At 43.5% G+C, this 22,008-nt stretch overlaps 1 protein-coding gene across 2 annotated transcripts in view; it reads right to left on the reverse strand.

The window, feature by feature from the left end:
- The window catches only part of znrf3 (zinc and ring finger 3), a 69,633-nt gene that overhangs the window by 24,048 nt on the left and 23,577 nt on the right, over nt 1-22,008 (reverse strand). For both annotated transcript variants that reach the window (XM_020636657.3, XM_020636656.3), the window contains exon 2: nt 8,119-8,241. In XM_020636657.3, coding sequence (XP_020492313.2) covers nt 8,119-8,241 — 123 coding nt within the window. The remainder of the gene's footprint in view (nt 1-8,118; nt 8,242-22,008) is intronic.

Here is a 22,008-nt window from a genome sequence, read left to right on the forward strand (position 1 = left end):
ATAACAATCGTGATTACGAAACAAAAATCAATGTAAGGGTGGAGAAGAAGAAAAAGAAACAACCCCTAAAGTATGCTTTCCTCTCATTTTCCCCTCCTCTCTACTTTTTTCTTTTCTCTTTCTTTTCTTCCTTCACTCTCTCTCTCTCTCTCTCTCTCTCTCTCTCTCTCTCTCTCTCTCTCTCATCTGAAGTCCCCAGGGCTCCTTTCTTCTCTCTTTAAATAGAGGCCTGAGCTGTGAAGTCTAATAATGGTCATTTGGCCTCCCATTCAAAGCTGGGTAATTCGGCCCAGGGACGGCTCACTTTGAGCCACATGACACAAGGAGCTTCCCAGTGACCATGGCAACGAGCGCAGTGGGATCCTGGGCGCCTCCAAACGCCATGAAACGTGGTGAAGCGGTGATTTAGGAGAGGGACTTTTTTGTTGTTGTTGTGGGGGGGGGGGTGTTGAAGTTTGGTAGCTGAATGAAGGGTTGAGAGAGGGAAAGAGACATAAGAAGGCAAAAAAGAAAAGAGAGAGAAAAGGATTACAGAGAGAGAGAGAGAGGCCACCGACTGGACGCAGTGGAAACCTCTCTCGACACCCCGCCAGGAAGAACGGCCAAGATAATATCAGCAAGTTGAGGCGTACACAAACATGAAAGGAGAGCCTGAGAGGCGCAACCCCCCCCCCCCCTCCCCTCGAGTGCTCCGAGCTTCACAGGCTTTTCTCTTCTCTCCCTGCTGCTCCTCCTCTCTTTTTCAGTTTCTCTTTCTATCCCTCCCTCCATGCTGCGGTGTTTTTAAAGTGTTTGTTCAGAATATTTGGGGCAAGGGGTAAGAAGGAGAGGAAGCTGAAGAGTTAGCCTGTGGATTTTTACACTTGCAAAGGCAACTGGACAGATCATTGCTTAACTTTTGTAAACCCCCCCCTCTCCCCTAGTTTTAACATCTTGATTTACTTGTTGAACATTTTTATGGCAGTTGATACAATCAACACTTTGTTCTTGAATAAGTGTTCTGGGATTGATCGTGTGGATTCTATGTATAATTTGTGCAGTTGTTTTGTGAGAAACGTGAGTGCATCAAACTTTTTGATTTTTTTTTGTCTGAAAAATTTGTAGCAAAGGCGGTGAAATGTAATTCATTATTTAATAGAAACCATTAATTTGACAAGCATAAATTTTAAAAATAATAATTTCGGGTTTTTTTTGGGGGGGACTTAAGTGAAAACTCTAACTTCTTGAAAGGTTCATGAAATGACTAGATCAGCCTCTATTCTACTTCAGGGCACAGCTCCTGTGTTATCTGCCTGGATTTGAACGACCCAATATTAACGTGCAGTTTTGTGCCTGAACTGAAATAATGTATTATTTTAGCACAATCACAAGGAAAATTGTGTTATCAATACCCTGTATCTGTATGGCTCTGTGAAAAGATTTCATTTTTTTGGAAGAAAAAAAAAAAAAAAACAATCTTCAAAAAAAAGGTATGGAACAAAAAGCTACCGTTGCAAATCTATCACTATTATGGCCTCACCGCAATCTAACAAAACACTGTGGAGACTGCAGAGGGAAAAACTAAAGCAATTCTCCTCCCTTCTGTTATCAAGGCTCTCTCTTTTACTCAGGTCTCTGCAGAGAGAGAAGAAGGAGTCATGAAAAATGAAAGCTGTGAGTGAGAGTGATGAGAGAGACACAGTGAGTCATTCAGCCGTCTGCATCAAAACACCAGCTGATTTGCCAGCCTTCTACTTCTTCTTTTCCAGGCTGATACACAGTGTAGAGGCTAATACCCTATACGCACACCAACAAAACCACCCACTAATCAGACAGAAATCCTCTCTCCACGAAGGCCAACATGCTGTCTTTGAAGTGATTTGAAAACAAGGCCAAGAAGTAGCCAGTTGTATCCAGCATTGAAGCTTCTTTACAACAAGCCCTGTGGTTTGACACCCTCCTGGCATTGCCGTGGCCTCAGGACGACCTCGAGCACGCACCTGAGTGTGTAGGACAGCTAACCTGGCCGCAGGCTCGGAGCCAGTCGCCCTCCCGCCGTATCACACTCGTCTGTCTGTTGCCATTTCTTCCTTTTCATGCATTTCTTTCTTTTCTTCAGACGCACACTCACACCTTTCTCTGCAGGCAGCCCTTGTGTACTTTCTATATCCCCGTCATTCCTCTCTTACACAACCCTACACCCTCTCTACAGCTCTGGCTGAGATGCCAGACACTGTTAGAGTCCAAAAGCCACTTAGCACTAAGACGCAGCAGCTGTTAGCTCTGGCCTGCTCTCCCATAGTGCCAACTGAGGAGGACCATGGTTGAAAAAGACTGAGACACGCTTCTCTGTCGTTCACATTGTTCCATGGCAACTGCAGTTTTAGGATAGTGTTTGTATGTGTGTCAAAGACAAAGCTTCCCACACAGGATGTGCTTTTTTATGGTTGTTTGCCTCTGGCCAAAACTTGAAAGTAGTTAGCTTTATTTCTGGAAGGACATGTCAATAAAGACCTTGATACTTTTCTGTGTTATTTTTAAGTGCTTTGTAGCGGCCGGTCTTAGGGACCAGTTGTGCTCCGCGGCGATGAAATGTTGTCTTTGGCTGGATTTAAAAGGTGGAACTGATCATGGTTCAGAGACGAGCTGGTTGAGGGCAGTGCCAGGCCACACACACAAGCACATACCAGGGAGTTTTACATGCTATGGCAGCCAAGAGGCCTGCTTTACACAAGCTGCAGGGCTGTGTGGGAGGATGGCTTGCATTTTTCTGCCTATTTTTTTACAAAAAAAAAAGTCGTACCAAGCGAGACACAAATCCCAGCCACCCACTTACAAAACCAGACATATTTGCCTTCGTCATCTTCTTGAGAACCCAAACCTCCAACCTCTGTCCCTTCCCTCTGTCCTCAGACTCCCATCTTTTCTTTTACTTCTGCCACCATTCCCCACTCCTTCACCTTTCCTCCTCAAGTGGTCCAGGGTTATGGGGCTGATGTCATGAGAGCCGGAGAAGGATGAAAGAGGAAAAGCCGACAAGCTAAGTCCCTGTGAGGCTGTTGGACTGACGCGGCGGTACTTGAAAGAAGAGATATCTCCCTGGCGGAGCGACAAAGACTCCGGCAAGCCTCGGCCACCAATGAAAGCCAGTGGCATGATTTCATGTTCCAGAGGCGCTGCCAAAAAGTGTAATGTATGTGTGTGTAGGATGTTGAAAAGAAGGGAGGGGGGCCAGTTCTGACAAAATAGGGCAGTGGTGAGGAAATGACAGCCACAAAAATGCTATTGACTGCAATAAAAGGCTCAAATAAAGAACGTCTGCAGAGGTGAAGGCATGATTAATAACATTTACAAACATCTCAGATGAATCCCACACTAAGCTGTAACACAAGAGAACTCTGTCCTGCTAACACCAAGTCACCTTGCGGTTTCATCCTTATAAGACACCATAACGCAGACGCCACTTTAAATAACGTCTCGGCAGAAGTTAGCTACAGTATAGGAGCTGATTTTACCACGGCTTTCCTGCTGCTGGGGGAGAGATTCTGCTGTGGCACACAGAAGTCAGCCGTTTAACAGTCCTGCAGCCCTTACAGGAACCTACAGGAACCAGAGAGGAAGTGCAGGAAAAAACTGTGTACATATATATGACCGACCTCTTTTCCTCCACTTCCTCTACTGCTTATATTTGCTGATTTCAGAGCATCTCACCGTGACAGTTGGGGCTAGGCTTGGAATACAGGAGATTTAAAAAAAGGTCCAACAAATTGAAGACAATTGATTTGAATTCGGCAAATTAGAAGCAACTTCACAGATATGTCTCCTTCTAACCACAAAACATGCATAAACAATAATATGTGAAAATAATGGCACAGCACTTGCAATAGGAAATGAATTAGATTGTCACGTGTGACAGAGTGAGGCATCACAAATCTATTCTGGATCTCACAGGGATTCAGACGTAGACAGCACAGAGACTGTCAACAACTAGTGATGTTCAGATCAAACTTTTTGGTTTCTGAAACTGATCTGATATCAGGGCTTTGGGTATCTGCTGATACTGATACCGGCCGATCTGAGCTGATCCGCTCCCAAACCAGTGTTAAAATAATTACCTGTATTGCTCACTGTGAGGCTGAGACTAGGAATCATTCATGTGTAAGGCAGTATCAGGTTTTCCCAACTAAACAACTACATATAACCTGTCAAGCCTGCGTCTTGCAATGGCATCACTCACATACTGCTCTCACAGTAAACGCTCGTTGACTACGGGCTGCATTGTATGTGTAAAGCTAAGCTGCGAACTTCCATGTTGTCCATGGCTTTTTCATGTTGCTAGCATTGACTGTGAAGATTACTTTTTTTTTTTTTTTACATCCATCAACTTTGCTAAGTTTTCTCACACGTTCCGCTTAGACTCTATAGCATAGAACTGAAGTGAATAGATCTGCCTCTGCCCTTGGATCGGCCCATTGTCACTGTTACCAGATAGCTATTTCAGTCAGTATCAGACTGGTATCCGATGCCAGGATCAGATCGGTGCATCCCAAACAACAACCTGCTTGTTATGCTTGCAGTGGGACTACAAAAACAAAAGCAGAAAACTTAACACACCTGGGTGAAAAGATTCTTTGGCAGACCCAGTCAATATGATTTGGGGACCAAATTGTACATAATATTGCTGTCAACCACAGTACGCTAGCTGGCATTCGCCTCAGAGTCTAGAAAGCTGCTTGGTAACACGGTCAGCTGCTCAGTCTACTTTCTCTCTTTGACAGTGATCTCACCCATAAATTACATAATAAATATCAAACATTGTTTGATAAAACAAGGTTTACGACTGGGTCACTGAACAATTTGTTTAAACAGAAAATCAGGTCGAACATTGGCCCTAAATTGGTCCTACATCACATTTGTTCTTGCAGCTATCTGGACGCCCATTAGCACAGAGACCTCTCCCTCTTTTCAGACAGATCTAAAAGAAGAGGGGTCGCATGTTGCTTCATGTTGATCAACTTCTGAGCACAGCTTGGAGCCTTTTGTTTTCAGAAACTTCATACTTGGCGCATTGAATGGCACAAACAACATTTCTTCTCCTACAGTTCTGTGGTTTGTTCGCTAAACGCTGTAACTGAATGGATACTAAATTGACCAGACAAGACCCCAACACTGTTGGTGGCAAAGTGGCAGCGAAGTGGAGTGGGCTCTTGGGTTCAGTCAGGGGCCAGTCGGTTAGGGCGGGTGGGGATGGGGGGGGGGGGCAGGGGCTGTTGAGCACAAGGCCAAACCAGCCGGGGTGAGTGTGTAATAGTGGGCACAGTTTCCGGACTGGGGCTGGGCATATTGGCCTGGCTGGTCGGGCAGAGTAAAGCAGACTGGCAGGGGGTAAACACTTCACTGTCTGCCCTGGCAAAAGCTGTGGTGCCAACGCGAAGCACCCAGCTGTGTTCAGGCCCAGTTGAGGCTCTGTCAAGATGCAACAATGGGCTTTCCCTTCTCTAATTATAGTCCTGGCAGAATAAAAACAGAGGAAAGATTGGTCAAGAGGCTGGCTGGAAGACAAAAGGTCATAGACAAAGGTTCCTGCCATCCTCTCTAGATTGTCTCTCTTCCTAAAACTTTGAGAAACAGGTCAGTCAAACTTTTTATTATTGTTTCAATGATATATAAAATGGGAAGCTCATAGGTCCATACTTTGGCTGGATCCTATGAAGTGTGGATTTTTGGTACTCAGGTGACCTTATTACTTAACTAGCTTAGCCACCTGCCATGTAGCCACATTCTGGATCTGAATCTAGCCCAATTACATTACCTTTCCGGCCAGCATCGATTCTTTCTCATCTGTCTTTGTTGAACATAAAATAGCAATCTTGAAAAAAATGTCCTAATTATTCAGGTTCTCAATCTTTGCCTTCATGACCTAGACCTGGAACCTTATAGTCTCCAAAATTGGCATTCTTTTGAATGTTTGAACTACAAACTACTTTTTTGGCTTATGTTGATGAGTCTGTGTTTAGAATGGGTCAATGACTTCAGTGGAATCTCTTCATGACATACAGCCAAAAAAAAAATCATATTTAAGAACTTAAAAGAAACATGTGTAAAATATCCAGTCCCATCAAAAACATTCAACACCTCCTTTTCAAATCAAGGACATCTATTATTTATGTGTTCTTTTTTCTTTGCCATCCTAGGCAATCGGTTTCCATTATGATTATAGTAAATGGTAAATGGACTTGAGCTTGTATCGAGCTTTTCTAGCCTTGTGAATACTCAAAGTGCTTTTCACACCTACCCATCCTGATGGCATCCCCTGCCATCTAAATTCAGAAGTAACTTTTCCCATTCATACACATTTATAGTTGTTGACGCAATGGGGTGTCTTTCCCAAGGACTCATCGGACATGTGGCTGCAGGAGCTGTGGATCAAACCCACAACCTTCCGGTTGAGAGAAGACCGACTCTACCAACTGAGCCACAGCAGCCGTAGTGGTAAGTAGTAAGCAACCAGTTTAACCATTACAGTTTCCTTGGTTTCCCTTTGGAACTGTTAACTGCTTCCCCTACATGAACAAATCGCCTCAGGCCGTTAACTGGTGAGTGAAGCCATCAGTGACAATGATGAATTCTTAGCTACGGTCAGAAGCAGTGCTGAACTTTAGGTCAGCTTTCAGATCTCAGCGTAAATATGCATCAGCAAGATAGCAGCAAGCATCACCAAATAAAGTGCACCATTAGCATGTCTATGCGGCACAAGGGCTCCTTTAATTATGAATGGCTGCTCTCTTTCTGTCACTGGGCATGCACAGGATAAATGAGACTATAGCCCCCCCCCCCCCATTCATCCTCAGGGAATGTTGGTACATTCCATTAAGAGGAACACTTAATTAAAGCATGATAAAATACCATTCGGAGACTCCAGAGGGGTCTGGGCACTGCAGGGAGGGGGATAGGCAGGCGGTGAGAGACAAGAGAGGAAAGGATTCACCCTAACTCTCCCAGAAATGGGAAGCAAGACTCAAAATAAAACAAAATCATCCTTCCACGAATTGTCTCTGCGACCACAAAAGATCAAAGATAAATTCTTAAAAAGGACTTAATTAAGTCAGGAAGTTGTCTTTAAGTTGGATGTTTGGACTTTTTTTTATAGACAATAAACCGTTCTGCTGCTGGCTCATGGACATTAAACCTGATAGTTTTGTTGTGCTTGTGACATAGACATGTCTTCTATGACATAATTTACAGGCAAATATCAATTATTCCTCTTTCATTTTAGTTGTATCACCAGATGTTAAAATTGTCTATGGACAGAGGTGGGCAAAGTTAATAAAACATGTAACTTTGTTAACGTCTAATCCATTAACAAATATGTTAACTTCGATAGCACTTCTTCAGTTATTGTCGTTTATAATTAACTAGTTAAAAGTTCAAATTGCCTGTGCTGAATGTGGACACACACTGCGTCTGTCGAGTGTTTATATAGCAGTTTTAGCTGACGCAGGCTACATAATAACTTTATCTCCACTTCCTAGAGCAAAACACTGCCAAACCGAGCAGCTCCAAAGGGACACTGTCTGTACACTCTGCTTGTTTACATCCTTGCAAAAGAAAGAGCTGAGAAGGCCTGATAACTGGGGCCACAGCCAGTCTATGGCTACAGCCTTGGGTGGCAGTGTTACAGCGTAAGCACAAAATTTGATCGTCATTGAGGACCAAACATAAAACATGAATAGCTTGTTTAACCGACTAGTAATTCTGGTCCCATCCAGTCAGCTAGTCCCACAAATCTCAATTTAGTTCAACACGTTAAGGTGTCACTATGACTTGATTCTGAATAACATATGTTTGTAAAGATACCAAGATGCTTCAACATTTTATGTCAAGACTCAATTCACCTCCAGTGGCATCTCATTGCATGTCCTGCATCCAGCTCATACAATACTTTCTTATGTGGATCTAAAATGATGCTTTGTGTAGTGTGGTGCATGTTTTTCCACTGTCCTTAAATCTATATCAACCATGTAGTTTTATGAAGATGAATTACCATAAATGGCCTGTGCAGGTTAGTTACCAGCTGCAATTCTTGATAAACTGGCACTTGCAAAAACTCCAAAAAGTTAGGAAACATTTTTTTTTTACCTTTCCCAGCACAGTGAGACAACTGGGGTCCAGCTCTGGTTGCTCCAGCTTCACCACTCCGACCCAGCCATACTCATACAGGTCCTCCTCATCATTATTGTTACATAGTCCCAAAGGATGCATCTGAGGAGGAGACAACAGAAATGTGTAAGTATACATATCACAAGGAAGACTCTTGGAATAACTCAAAAGAAAACCACAAAACTCAAACATAACTGATTTAACAAAAACTGGGAAAACATTTTATTTACTTGTCAAGCAATTCACAGTTATGTGTCTGAAGTTGCTAATGAAGAGAAATAATAAGAGATCATATGGCAAATATTTCAGAAGAACATGAAACGCTGCCCCACACGATGCAAGAGGTTCTTGGCTTCTTTGGCTTATGGATTTGCTACCCCCGGCTTCGACCCCACAACCTCTCCTCGTTTGAGGGAGAACCATAATTTATAATCCACCTGTCGCCTGTTTTCATGATGAAAAAGTAAGAGTTTAAGAGCATTAGGTGCCACCAAAGGATTCGCTGTGTGCGGCAAAATCACGCAGGATCTAAAGATAGAGTGAAGCATTCCAGCAGACCTCTCAAAGAAAAGAAGCAGACAAGCAAAACTGGGATTAACGTGCTTTCATGGATCGCCTGACGGGGCATTTTTCACAGCATTTCTACTTAAGGAACAGTGGGTTATGTCCACTTCGACATTTTCTGCGGCAAATGACAAAGAGTGGTGCTATTGCTATTGTGTAGGAACATACTTGCACACATACTAGGAATATTTAATCTTCTTTTAGTAAATTAACAAGAGGATGCTAACAATCTGTGTCTTTCTGACTACCTTGTGCCATCCTCTCATTAAACTTAAGGCCTCTTAATTGGCCCAGTTCTTTGTGCCAAAAGGTTTTCCAGAGCAATTGCCTAGACAGACAACCTATCACCTATAGTGACTCACTCACTGATTGATCCATGGATTCAAAGTCTATTTATGAATCAGTACATACTTCAGGATCTACTCCAATCATCTGTGAGACTGGCTGAATTTCTTGTTGCTCTATTTGGCATTCTTCTGAGTTTAAGAGCTAGCCTTAGCACTTTAGCAGGGAGTGACTGATTAGCCCCCCAAAAAATTATTAATTCGATTTTTGGAAGTTATGAATCGATTTTAAATCTTACAAAAGAAGAATCTCGATTTTTACATACATTTTTTTCCCCCACCTCTAAAGGAGGAAGTTAAAACTTAAAACATGGCTGGATTAAAACTGTAACTAAGCGAAATCTCAAAATCCCGGATAAATTCCCCTGCCTGGCAACAGTGCAAAGACAAGCTCCTGTATTAGCATTAGAACTGGGCCAAACTGACCTGTAGGCCACTTATCCTATTAACCCAATGACCACGGCACCTTACTCAGCCAGCACTGTGGCGCCGATACCTTGGCAGCTCTCGCCCCTGGGCCACTGCTGATGACCCCAGATACCCTTCCTTGTGTTGACCCCTGACCTTTGAACCCCAATTCATCCCGCTGGGAGCAGGTTAGTCTTGCAGCAAGCCAATTGAAGAAAATATTCAGAAGCTGCCTCGTCACTTCAGTGCCACAAGGCAGGGGGGGTCAAGCCCTTGACCTGAGGGACTTTTGGGAAGAAGCAGCTCGGTGGAAGAGGGTCAAATGCAAATCAGGTGGACGAATCATAGGGGAGGAATGTAGACAACGTGTGCCGCTATGGGGCTCCTCAGTGCAGCATCTTTTCTTAGTGCCTCAGGGATGAAATTTGATGGAGAGCATTGCATCCATTTAAGTCGTGCAGAGAAAAGCACGGACTACGGATGCTGAGTTAGAGATGTAACAAGCTTTCATAGTTCTAAACCTTCATTGTGTCTTCCATTTTGCATCACACCTTTGGAAGAAGAATGCCCATCCTTGTATCCTCCTCCTCCGGCCTCCCACACATTTCGAGTGTGAGGAATCATGAAAAAAAATAAAAACTGAGATCCAATTGTTAAATTACAACCTTAGTCCTTTGTTACAAAGTAGATCACTCAGAACTACTGCGACCATAGAGGATGTGTCCATGAATCAAGGCTACCCTGATGCGAAAAAAACCCACATTTTTACAATTCCAAAGGATGCAGTTGCCTTGTGTGCCTGGCACTTCACTGACTCAGAGCACATTTTCTACTGTAAGCAGAGGTGAGAAAAGAACTGCGGTGATATAGGTGACTGTGAAAGACACACATTAGCAGAAGGCTGGAGGCAGGAGGAACGAAGCAGCACAGGTCATACAGATTTACGATAATAATTTCAAAGCACGCTGTCCCTTTCAGCCTAAAGGATCTTAAAGACAAATATTAAAGAGCATAACTTAAGACATATCCACATTTAACATGGATATAAACAGGAACAATTGTCAGAGGCACACTGCACATCACAGTCAGCTAAGGTAACATTTTGAATTTCATCTGAGATACCAAATGCACATGATGATGGGCGAGAAGCAGAGAAAATCTGTGTGGGAGGGGATAGAAGCTGAGGCTCAATCCGTCTCTGTGCTGCCGAGGACAAGGAAGAGGAGCACTGTGTGTGTGATTACGACCTCTCTCTCTCTCTCTCCTGCTTGTCCAACAGCTTGGATGGCTGTGCCCCTGGGTCTTGAACACTGAGCCATTGTGCGGGGGCTCTTGCACTCCAAATGGGGCAGTGTTGTTGTTGTGGACCATGTTGTTATTTTAGAGGCTGGCCATTGCGCCATTATCTCTGGTACAGGGATTTTCCGTTTCTTTTTTTTTTTTTTTGTTGTCAAATGTTGACGTAGGTGTTGATGGAGGAAGGGATGGGGAGCAGAAGGAAAGGGAGCTCAGTTTGGTCCAGAGATGGAGATCTAGTGAAGTGGGTCACAGCTACTGGCTGTTCACACAAAGAAGTAACAAGCACGTATGCAAACGTGCCCACACACACACACACACACACACACACACACACACACACACACACACTGACAGAGAGTGTCCCCTCTTGTGTTGCAAATGCTAACTTCCCCTGATAGGCCTCACATCACACAAGTTCAGCCCACTGGAAACACCCTGTTGCTCCACTTTCCTCCACTCCTCTGTACCCAGGTTTTTTTTTTTTTTTTTTTTTTTTTGGGTGAAGGGTATCCGGCGCCCCTAAAGTGCCACAAGGGGGCGGCTCTTGTTCTGCCCTGCCTGGCCTTCCCCCTGGGGGAAGCAGCCTTTCACATGAATATCCTGTTACAGAGGCCACACTCTCAATGAAATCCTGGCGAGGATTTGAACTCCGCCTGTTGCTCAAGTTTGTTACACCCCCTGCAAAACCCCGCCCCTGTCAGAAAAAAAAAACACCTGTAGAGGAAGCTCACATGGGTTAGCTTCCTCTTCAGGAGCAGTTTTAAAATTACATTTATGATAGTGTTTACTAGGTTATGTTTATGCAACTCATCAATGAGTATAGTGATCTTTCTCAAGTTGCTTTCTGAAGTTTTTGGGCACTTTCAAGTTAAGTGTCACCCAGGCCTTTGTGGTTCTCCCAAGTGACCTCACAACAGTTGGTAATAGGATCAAAACAGGGACCTAGTTCTCCAAGCCCCCCCAACCCCCCCAGATCTAAGAGGAAATCAAAATGCAAGTCACACCATACCACACCATTCTTCTCCGTCTGTCTGTGACAAAATTTGCCGAGCCTTTGATCACACAACAACCACTTCTTGGCCCCCCTTCCCTCCCCTTTTTTCCTCTCTGCTACTAAATTATTGGTGGCCCTGGTTACAGACCCCTATAACCCCCTCCCCCCCGCACCTCCAAAACAGTCACCCTCCCTTGCACTCACAATGCCTCTGCATTAAAAGAGCTCCTCTTTTTTCTCTTTATGCACGTTTTGCAAATGCTGTCCTCACTTGCACTTCCGTTCCAACAAGACACCCAGTAATGGTCTAATAATCAGCAGCTTTGTATTTACACTTTACCGAACTTTGAAAATGACTCGGCGTGACTTTAAAGCATTTTTAACTTCTCCAAATGGCTGCATATTTACGAGAAAAAAAACACCAAATCTATTAAATAAAAAAAATGATTTCCTTAACGAAGCAGATATTCGAACAAAATCAATTTTGTTCCTGTTTTGCACCACAGACCAGGAAAGCCTTGTGAACTTGAGGTAAAATGATGCTCCTGGTGTACAAAAGCTTGCTGAAACATGGAGCTCATTGTGCTGTGCACTGCAACAAGGCATGTGGATAAAACACACCACAAACTCCAAACATCAAAAGGCATGAAGGCGGATTGGAAAGAAAAATGTTGCCGGAGCTAAAATGATCAATACAGGCTGCAGATTCAGAACAGAGTTACAGCACTTCTTGCGATGGCATTTGGGTCACTCAGAGGAGGAGTTTCTGCTGTAACAATCAAAGCTGCCTTTTTGTCTGAAGCGTGTGCCAGCCGAAAACAATTTTGACAAGATGTTCTTTGTGAGGCTGGCTAAATGATTAACCAGGCAGGTTTGTTGTTCACTGGGTTTTCTTTCATGAATATTGGAAGAAGGGCTGGCACCTATTTCACATGCACACAAAATGTAGTAGAAAAACCTGGGCATGGCGCCACTCCTCACACCCACCTGCTTCCCCTGCACAGTGCATGTGTTTACGTCTCCCACTGTTTGAGCACAGGCATGTCCAGAGGTTAATGTGCAGCCCGAAACACATCCCGGGTGACCGAGGGGTAACTCAGTGGCATCTCCCACTAACTGCCCGATTGCCTTGAACTTAATCAACCCGGAAGAGAAGCATCCCGCCCACCTCCCTGGGGCAGCTAACCTCCTTTGACCTCCTCCAACACAACTTCCACCCAAAACGTTCCCCTCCCCAGCAGAGGCCTTCAACCAACCGCTCAATCGGGGGAGGTTTTTCAACTTCCTGGAATAACACGCTAGTCTTGCCAAGAGAGGTGGTGTGGAGTTGTGACAAGGGCTGTGGGATGGGGTTGATGTGTCACAGGCCACAGAGCCCCTTACACCACTGAATTCCAGACAATTTCCAGACAATTTCCCAACATTAAGATCCTGACATTTTCTGGACTTTTTCTGAGCTGGAGACTGTTTGAGGTAGACACATTTTCAACGTTGGAAATTTTTCTATTGGTTTAGGTTTTAGGAGATGCCTGGGAAGAACATGCCGGAGTAAGTAAAGTATTCTTCTGTAAAGTGGAATGGTTCTTGGGTAGAATGTACTAGAAGGACATTTCTTCAAACACAAGTTAGGAAAACATTGCACCAGCAACAGAGATGAGAACTTAAGAGTATAAAGAAGTGAAACTCCACTCAACGTAAACAAGGTCACCAGTGCCCCCACTCACTCGCTGTGTATGGCTGTGACGATTACCTGTTGTGTTCACACATCAGATTATCTGGACTTTAAATGGACTTTGTAATTGGGTCTGGCAGAAGAAATATGTTCAAAGCCTGGGTCGAGAGATTCAGAGATTTGCATGATCAAAAGCAGCCGACTCAGGGGCGCTGGTGGCGCAGTGGTTAGTGCGCGTGTCTCAAGCAGGCAGCCCGGGTTCACTTCCCACCTGTGGCGTCTTTCCCGCATTTCATTCCCTACTCTCTCTCCCTGATTTCCGACTCTATCCACTGTCCTATCTATCCATTAAAAGGCCCAAAAAGCCCAAAAATAAATCTTTAAAAAAAATAAAAAAAAGCAGCCTATTCAGACAATAGCCTTTTTCACACATAAACCCTTTTCACACATACGGAAATCTCCTGAAAAACTCCAGTGATTTGGTTACCCGGAGGTGCTTTAGGCTATATGTGAACGCAAACAGCCGCATTTTTTGCGCGGTCTTTACCCAGAGTTTCTCGGGCCAGACCCCTTGGAGTTTTTCCACAGAAAGTCTGAGTGAGCTGATGACTGAACGCGGCAGCATATACTCCGGAGATTTCAACTCGAGCCAATGGGAAGAGAATGACGTTTTTATACAGTGACCACTACGATCTCCGTGCACGTAATTAAACGGCTGCATGATGTTTTCTGTTGGTCAGTATGTTGTTCGCAACTCTTTGGTGGATGTTGTCATTCCATTGGATTACACATAGCATTGATATAAAGGCAAATATTCTCATTATAACGTCGTGTAGTGGACTCTGTTGCTTCAGCTGCTAATTCTGTGTTGTTTATTTACGTCACGTCTTACCTCAAGAAATCCCCCGATCCCCCTCCCCTCTGACAGGGATAGTCCCCCGTTGTGAGGAGCATATGTGAACGGCTAGGTCGGGAGAATCTCCGGAGAAGTCCTTCTGTAATTATCTAGATATTATCCGGAGTGCATATGTGAAAACGGCTATATTTACCTGAACATTTCTAGAACGCTTTGTTTGTATAAGTAAGGGTTGGATAAATCTGCCGTTCGCTTCCACACATGCAGCTCACCTTGACAACTTTGGGACATTTCCTGGAGTCTTAAAAACATCAAAATGAAAAGATTTGAGTTTAGTTGTGAAAGGGTCTTAAGTGTCAACTTGGATTTGTGATATATTTCAGAACCTTATAACATACTGGAAATACTTAAAAAAGGAGCCTCTGTTGGCAGGGACAGGATGTAGGGTTGGTTGGCTACTGTAGAGGATGTTAAGGTTGAGACATTAACAACCACACCCACACAAGCTCCTAAGAATTACTCAACCTGGAGCCTCATAGAGCATCTCAAGACACATCTTCACCATCTGTCAGATAATAGATGATTAGATGATACGTTACGAATGTTGTTAATTGAGAACGTGTAACTAGCGGTGACTCACACAGTTCACAGCACACATTGTGAGAGATTCCAACTTCATACTTTTCAATCAGCACCTGTTCAGAAGATCTATCTAATGACATGGTTTTCATGTAACTGTCACAAGAAGTACAAAGCAGTGATTATTCAGACAGGAGAAGGAACAATTTGCAATTTGCTATCACAGCATGAATCACACAACAGTGACTGAAGCTGTTATTAAAATAATTTGTGATCAACTAATTATTATTTTCATGACGACTAGCTTATCAAACATCTTGATATTTCAAATCTAAAACAAACAAAAAAAGAAAAAAAGCCATTGTAAATCTGGAACCAGCGACCTTGATATCTTTATTTAACTAGAACAATTACTGAAACAATTCATATATTATCAAGGTGTTGGTGAATTTTCCGTTGGGGTCTTATTTGTTATTTGGACTCACAAAAAAAATATACACAAGACTAATGAGTGGGAAGGTGGATTGACAAGAACTTGGCAATGTGATATGTAGCAGGGTACCAGGATTACAATTCAGTTTGTTGCAATTTATTGTCCATGGATATACAGTATATTACCTTTTTATGATTCCATAGGCCAGTAGTCTTTGTGTTTGCACTAACAATGGATGCTCCCCTCTTCCTGTCGCAGGTCATGTTTTTTGTTGGAGTCAAGAGTCAAACACCTGAAGATAGATCACACACTGCCTGCTAGGTGGTGGGAGTTCAGAAACAACTCAAAAGTCACCCTCTGCATCAAATACCGGCAAGTTGATGAAAAGTCGTAAATTTAAAAAAGTGTTGTTGTTTTTTTTAACTTGACAAGGTTATCGATAATCATAGTACTGCAATACTCCAGTGTATTGTGAATTTCTTCCACGACCCATACTGATCAGCCACATAGCTACCCATCATGACTTCAAAGCTTTAATGCAAAGCAGCACATAACATAGATGCTCTATCACGTTACATGTAAACACACAAAACTGCTGGTTAAAACACAAAAAACAAACAAATTGCTCCAGCTCATACATGTGTCCCTGCTGCTGCTGCTGCTACAGCTGCAAAATAGATGTGTTTTGGACAGGATGCAGGCAACTCCAATCCCCTCCTAGCTCTGTATGGCAACATGGCAGTATGCTACAACAATTAGAAACCTGCTGGCAAACCCTCCCTGCAGTCTTGGTGATAATGACACAAATGACCTCTCTTGAACAGCAAACACTCATCAAACTATAGCAAACTAATGGAGGCTGAAATGTGGCATCCTAATTAAAAGTATGTGTAAAAAACAATATCACACAGATGCCTGAACGCTTAGTTCTTCAGTCTACAAGTTGGCAATAATCAGCTGCACGTACATCCAGTGATATCTCAACTACAAACCTGGTAACTACCAAAGAACAAACTTTAAATACCCCCCAAAAAACTAAACACCCAAAAAACCTTCATGGAGGGTATTTTGTTTTTACTCATAGGTGTATTACAAGTTCATGTTTTGGAACAAGTATGTGGTAAGTCACAATTGATTGACAGTCGTGGGTCAAAGGTCAAGTTTTCCCAGTGTCTTGTAGCCATCTGTTCATGTGGAATGCCTTGGCTTGCTTTCATCTCCGCAGATCTCCTCTATTTCATCATCACTTCATCCTCACTGGCCCACGGACACACTGTCTGGGCCCTGAGGGTCTCTCCAGACATCATGTAATCAAGACAGAGTGAAGAAATCGAAGTCTGAAGCAGACTCTTGATCCCTTCTTCTAGCAACCAGGCAAAGACTAGGAGTCTGCCTTGGAAATAATTTAGTGGGGACTGGGATGTGGTTCTTAAGCAGACACACTGGGAGGATGAGCAGTCAGTTTACTTGTCTTGAAAAGGTTAAGGCCACCAGGGCCACCAATCAAAAGCCCCAGAAACACTGTTGTCAAAGAACTACCAGCAACAAGGCCAATTTCTGTGTTGCCTCTTTGTGGCCAAAAGCCTGACCTTAAACATACCACAAAGACTCCAGGTGACAGCTCACTACTATGTACTGGTTCATTCTGTGCATGCAGAGTCAGACACCATCCATGCCAGCAGGTTGAGGAATTATGTATTTGTCCTTTAAAAAGGAAAGCAGGAAGACCTAGGAATGCAGCTTCACAAACTGCTTTGAATAAAGCTGCATTCCCCCCCCCCCCCCCCCCCCCCCCACCCACCCTCTATGGAAGGTTGCTGGTGCAAGTCACAGTTTGTAGCAATATATGCAACTTGGGACAGGTTGCTGAAGAGGTGCAAGTTCCCTTCCTGTGCACTGCCGGTGTGCTATTGAGCAAGGCACTGCTCACCTGACATCCCACTATAAGTGCAGGGCCATTATCCTGTTTTTGCATGTATGTGTGTACTCTTTAATATGTATGTAGCATGTTAAACAACAAAGTAAAACAAGTGAATAAAGTACATCTTAGACACTTAGATTAAATAACTGAACTGATACAGTCTGATACTGTATGGACATCAATTATCATGTCAAAATAAGATGCTTCATGACTATCTGAAAAGTTTAGAGAATTTTAATTTGTTAGCCATTTCCCTTTAAACCTGTGAGACAGAAGTTCTTTACACATCGAGACTCATTATGAAGATGCAGACACTCAGGGAACACCCTGCACTGCTCTCTAAGCTGTTTAACCAATTTTCTGAACTGAAAAACTGTCAATCCAGATATAGGGTAATTTGGCTTAAACCTATAAATATCATATCCTCAGGGCTCACTGCAGAGTTGCTACATTTATTTTTCTTATCATAATTTGACAACCAACCGGTAAACAAAACATACACCATTCTCTCTGAGTTCTCTCACCCTCGTGTGGAGGTTCAATGTCAGACTGTACATGGGAGGGAAACGAGCTCAAGTAAGGAGGCAGAGTTTTGAATTGCAGCCTTCTATGTATAGTGTGCACAAATATTCTCACAAGCTTAAATGCATGCTATAACACACACACACGCGCACACACAGACGCACACACAAACACACACCTCCCCTTCTCACTCTCTCGGTCACCCTTTGCCCCCCTTGGTCGCTCTCTTCCCCTCTTTCCCAGCACTAGAAATAACTTCAAAGCAGGCGGGTAGCCTTGAGGAGAGAGGGAACAGGATCTTGTTACAGTGGAGCAGCTGGGAGGGCCCTACAGGTGGGGCCGACACTCCACCTCCTGTAACACTATCACCGTAAAGGGATCCCTCGGCTTCTCCCTTGGAATAATGAAGACTTCCTCCCTTTTGTCTTCTCTGGTGGGACTGGAGAACAATTAGCCAGGCTAGCCCAGCATCCAACTTTACTTAGAGCGGGATTGTGATGAAGCAAAAAAACATAATGCTGGCACTTGGAAAAGTGAGGTTTGTCAATGGTGGAACATCAACTAAAAAGGAGCATATATGTAAGATATCTACTGAATTAAATCATAAAATGACCTTACTATATCATCAAACATTAAGGAAACATTTAATGGTGAAGTGCTGGCTTCTCTGACAACAACACAGCAGCAGTATGCCAATTGCCTGTATCTATTTTGTCCAGAGAAGGTGGGTCATTGTAAGGCATGGAGGGTACCACATGCCTATTTGGATGTCTCTAGGTTTTCAAGGGAAATGGCAACTCAGCAGCGAGGGAAACGGAGAATCGAACTGGTTCAGATACAAGTGATGCTACATAAAAAGCCTCTGCATTTTTCTAATACGCTCTACGACCAGAAACGTGCTCAAACTAGGAGAAACAATGGAAATGCTTTTAGAAATTGGAGGGAGGTTCGAATGCAGAAAGGCCAATTAAGAACGTGTGAAACACTCAAGCTTCTGTGTCCACAACATGGCAACCCATGAGTGCATCAACTCTAGGGAGGAGGGGGCCGTGGGGGGGGAGACAGCTCTCTCCAATGTTTTGAATTTGGATTGCTGCACCACTTTTGAATGCAACGTGTCAGAGTTACATATTGGTCCTTTAAAAGTTCGCTTAATTAACAACTTATTTTGCTCTAGACTTTTAGAAAGTTAAAATCACGTTTAATAAAAGAGCTTAATAGATGACAGAAGATTCACCTCACCTAAAATTTGATAACATTTCCATGAGTCAAGGGCATGCCCTGAGCGAGCACGCTTTGTGATTCGAGCCTCAAAGCAGTCTGCAGCAGCAGCAGCATCATCTGTCTGTTTTCACCGCCCCCACCCCCACACATACATGCATACATACACACACTCACACACTCACACACACAACCCCACTACTCGCTGTCCCCTCCTTAACCTTGCATGAAAATCACCTCAACGCCATCCTCATAGCAACGGCCAAAGCAAACAAGTGTCATGGTTTCAGAGAGAGCGACAGACGCTGGTAGAGGACACCCAATATCATGTAAATGTCCTGATATGTAGCACAAGGCTCCGGGGTTGACAGCTTTAACACTGAGCAGGACGCCGAGATTGTGACTCTATTAACTCTCTGCAAGTGCATCCCCAAACAGTCAATGGCATGTGTGTGTGCACACTCAAAAGTCTCTATGGTGTCACTTTCAGCTCTTCAGTCTTTAAAACCCAGAGTGACACCAACAAAGGACTGGTCGACAAAGTTCAGGGGTCAACATTGGGCTGGATGCCACCATTTTGGACAGAGAAGGGGGAGAGTGAAAACAAATGTGCGCCCCCCCCCCCCCCCACCCCCACCCTGAAGAGATCACAGCATCCATGTGCAAAGATAAAGTAACAACAGCCAGCAAACATATTGTCCCTGTGAGCAAGGGGCCGCTGTCCTTATGAGGACAATTACTGAAGTAGGTAAACACATGCATACATTATTTGTCAGCATCAAGGTGACACACTGAATTCATTAGCATGACTAACAATACAACAAGCAAAGGGATATGGGGCTCATTAATAAACAATTCTATCAGCGCCCAACTGCAGAGCAGCAAGCACTCATGTTATTTCTTCCAAATACATTTCTAGAGATAAGAGATGACATTTTAAACTGGAAAAGGGAATTCAAATAAATTTCCTACCAAACTCTTTTTTCCCCCACAAAGAAACTAGACAGAGAACCTAATCTTCAAACGCCTTTTTTTAATCTAACAAACGGTCAAAATCCTAAGAGAGAATGAACTCCAATGACAAAGAAAAAAGTAGAGCAGCAAAACTTCTCTCAAAAAGTGGGAAAGTTTTTTGCTTGAAATATTATCTTTAAACTAAAATATTAACTATCAACTGTGAAAGCGATTATTTTCCAGTCTACTGCTCTATACAGTTAGCATTTCAGCCCCCGACAATTCATTAAGCTACTAAATGTATGCTACATTCAGTGTCTGTGTAGCTACGTCCAGTGCCGGTGTAGGTACCAGATGTGCTCGGGTGTTCAGATCGACTCGGGGTCCTGCGCCTGCTAGTGATGTCATACAATATGAAGTTGTATTCGTGATATCGGGGCATAGTACTACACTTCCCACGATCATAGAGTGTTTCTGATTGGTTAAGCCTGCTGTTACCATGGCAGTGTTTCCCGCCCCTCTGCGCCGTATGCGAACAGATAAGTCCCGTTAGCAGGCTAGCTAGTTAGTTAGCTAACACAAAATGTACTAGCTTAATAACCTTGTCATGCCGCAGTGAATGTCGTTCATAGTTTCCACAACATAAACTACAAGATAGTACAACACTTGTATTATGGTATAAAAACTATAACAACAACAAAACTAACTCTTAAGAAGACATGATATAATTCGCAATGGATTGTGGGATGTGTAGTTCCTTCAATTCGGATGAAAATCATGTACACAGTCTTGTCTTTTTTCCGTTTTTTAATGTCGTTTTGGTGTCGAATTAAATGTCCTAACGTCAGTGGGCGGTCACTGTTGTGCTCAAAGACCGTGAAAACTATAAACTCTCCGATCATATTGTGTGACTTCACCAGCAGGCGCAGGACCCCGAGTCGATCTGAACACCCGAGCACATCTGGTACCTACACCAGCACTGCCCCAAATATCAGTGTAATCCCCGACCTGGCCTGGTCTCCTCCTCTTCACACCTCACCATAAACTAAAAGTCAAAGTCACCACTTAATGAGCTATGATAAATGCTGCTGCATAATGGTTGGTGAGCGCAGGGAGGAAGGAGGGAGGCTGGAGCGTGCACATACCTGGCGCACTCAAGATGCTCCATGTGTGTGTATGCCTGTGTAAAAAGGACTAAGGGGTTGGGGATTGCTAAAAGTGGACTGAAGGGAGGATTGCAGTCATCAACACCTAGGTTCTGAGTGGCCTTTGATGTTTGGCGGCGTCTTTGATGGTCCCGGGCCATGGAGGAATGCTGCTCACCCCCCCCCCCCCCCTGCCCCAAAAGCCCCCAGAGTTGTGGAATGCAGCACAAGCTGCTGCTGCTCGACCTGCTGGAATGGGATTAGTGCACAGGCCCATATCACCCCCCCACCCCTCTCTTGTCCACTCCCACCCTGCCCTCTGGAGTGGACAATATGGCAGCACCCTCAGCTAGACCCTTGAAATTTTGGTGCATATGTGTTAATAAAAGGAATACGTATATTCACTGTGATTGCATTCAGCTCTTCTTTAAGTCCATCCCTGAAGGCTCAAATTGTTGCTGATTATTGACTTATAACAGCAGCATTTACGAATTGTACTCCTCCTTTAGAAGTTGTGAAGTATCTTACCATTAAACTTATGCACATACATTTTTATTGTTAAACAATTTAAGACTAAAAGTAGTGATTTTATTTCCAGTGAATGGTCAAATGTAAATCCACTACCAGTTTACTCTACACTCTCCAGAAAATCAACTTTCCTTAAACACACGGTGACTTTTTCAAGTGTCTTATTAAGTCCAATCATTAGACAGAAACCCAAAGACAGCAGGTGTACAATTACAAAAGGCAAAATAATTATATTTTGTGACTCTGGAACCATGGACTTTTTGGCAGATTTGCCAGAGAAAAATACAGTAATACAGTACGGCTGGTGGAAATCACTGCGACAATTACAACATGATATATTTTTCCAGTATCACTTTATGTTGTGATTTGGCATTTTTACACAAAAATTTAGAGCGTAAATGCAGTGAGCCGTTGTTTTCCATAGGTTTA

The sequence above is a fragment of the Labrus bergylta genome, chromosome 2 (assembly GCF_963930695.1).
Source record: "Labrus bergylta chromosome 2, fLabBer1.1, whole genome shotgun sequence".
Lineage (NCBI taxonomy): Eukaryota > Metazoa > Chordata > Actinopteri > Labriformes > Labridae > Labrus > Labrus bergylta.